The 1866-nt window shown below is 52.8% G+C and overlaps 1 protein-coding gene across 1 annotated transcript in view; it reads left to right on the forward strand.

Annotated features, from left to right (window-relative positions):
- Positions 1-284: 284 nt before the first annotated feature.
- LOC103072404 (zinc finger protein OZF-like) overlaps positions 285-1866 on the forward strand; it is a 3518-nt gene continuing 1936 nt past the window's right edge. Inside the window, 2 exon segments of the mRNA XM_082931093.1 lie at positions 285-350; positions 722-848. Coding sequence (XP_082787219.1) covers positions 285-350; positions 722-848 — 193 coding nt within the window.

Here is a 1866-nt window from a genome sequence, read left to right on the forward strand (position 1 = left end):
GCGCAGCTGGGACAGGGTCTTGGGCTGGGCTGGGGGGTGGGGGCTGGGCTTGGAATGAGAGGAGTAGAGAGAGGAAGGGGTGAGTGGTGCAGGGTCAGCACGTGGGACACTGTGGAGGACGAGGTCTCTGGGCATCTGAGCCCACATGATGTCTGGGTGCTGACATGGGAACAGGGATCAGGGCCATGTGGGGGGACAGAAAGCAGTACTGGGACCGCCTGTAGCAGCGGGTCCCGCAGAGGCCTGGGGAAGCACTGTGTGCTGGGTGGCACAAGGGGAACACGATGAGGTGCCGAAGGCCTGGGGCCGAGGTGGTGGCGTGGCGTGGGGTGGGGGTCACGGTCGGGCACGTGAGGGAGTTGTAACCCTGCAGGGCTGGGCAATGGAGAGGGAAGGAGTGTGAGCATGGACTCAGGGCCCTTGTCCCCATGCTTTACTCCAGGGGGCTGAGCACAAGTGTCATTGTGTGTGGTGTGATCTGTGTGATCTTAGGAGAGTGGACTCTGAGGAGATTGGCTGGGGGTCTGTGTGGCAGCCTCAGAGCGTCTTGTGAGACTGATCGTCTCCCTGTCTATTTTAACTGAATGATGTAACGCTAGCAGGTTCCTGTGGCATCAGGACCTGGTGTGTCCTCTGAGCTGGGTCACTGGGGTGGACGACCATGTACTGGGGGTCCTGGTTGCAGAGGCTGCTGTGAACTCACTTGTCCCCCTCATGACAGGGCCATGTGATCTTTGAGGATGTGGCTGTGTCCTTCTCGCAGGAGGAGTGGGGTCTCCTTAACGATGCTCAGAGACTCCTGTACTGTGACGTGATGCTGGAGAACCTGTCACTTATAGCCTCCCTGGGTAAGGACCGCTGTTCCCACACCAACGCCCCGTATGGGACTCTGCCCTTCGTTTTGCATGGCTCACTCCATCCTTCTGAGCCTGGACCTTGGACACTGCTTACTTCCCTGATTTCCTGGCACTTGAGCTGCGTTCCCCCACCCTGTGTGTGTTCAGCCCTGTACCATAGGCCCTGAAGCCTTTCACAGAAGCCTTTGGTCTCAGAGGCTTGAAGCCTGTCCAGCTGATGCCGCTTAGCTTTGACACTACTAGGTGTGTTGACTGTTCAGATGTGTGCAAGATCCGTGTCACACGTTCTAACCCTTTTTTTTGCACTGTGTCAGGAATTACAGCCACTTACATGGTCAGCATTTGTGGTCAACCCTAGATTATTTTTGCAAGACTCCTTAAGGTTCTTCTAGTGATATATTTTTTTCCTTAAGTCTGTCATTGGTTGGTTCACTCTGGGCCAGTGTCTTTCTCCTAATGGCTCTATTTTCCTCTGAGGACTTTGATCTGGTAGGGCTCATAGTCACCCAGCCTGAGCTGAGAGGTGGAGGCAACCCTGGGTGCCTGACGAGGTAGGCCCCTCTCTAGTCATAGGACGAGGGTTAATTGCATCCTGAGCCTGGTGAGCAGGAGCTGTAGGAAGGCATGATATCATTGATGAGTTCTAGTCCTACAGGGAAATGTCTTTGCTCTCTCCTCTTTCAACGTCAAGACTCATCATGCTCATACTTCATTTCTTTCTTCCACTTCTCCCCATTTCGACACTTTGCCCAGTTTTCATTTCTACTGTGATTTCTGACTCCTGTTTTCCACCTTAGTGTCCTCCACACCTCTCCTTTCCCCCTGTCTGCACTGTTCTCCAATTTTATGTATTTTGTATATTGTATATGCATATCCTTAATGTATCATGAGAGGTACATGTTTACTTACATTGTCTTTGAACACTGACAGTCAGGTGTAATTACATTTTCCTGGATTGAGACACTCATTCTACAGAGCTGACCCTTGTCACCACCAGAAAGTCCTGCTG

This window comes from Lipotes vexillifer, unplaced genomic scaffold, assembly GCF_000442215.2.
Source record: "Lipotes vexillifer unplaced genomic scaffold, Lipotes_vexillifer_v1.1 scaffold995, whole genome shotgun sequence".
NCBI classification, from domain to species: Eukaryota; Metazoa; Chordata; class Mammalia; order Artiodactyla; family Lipotidae; genus Lipotes; species Lipotes vexillifer.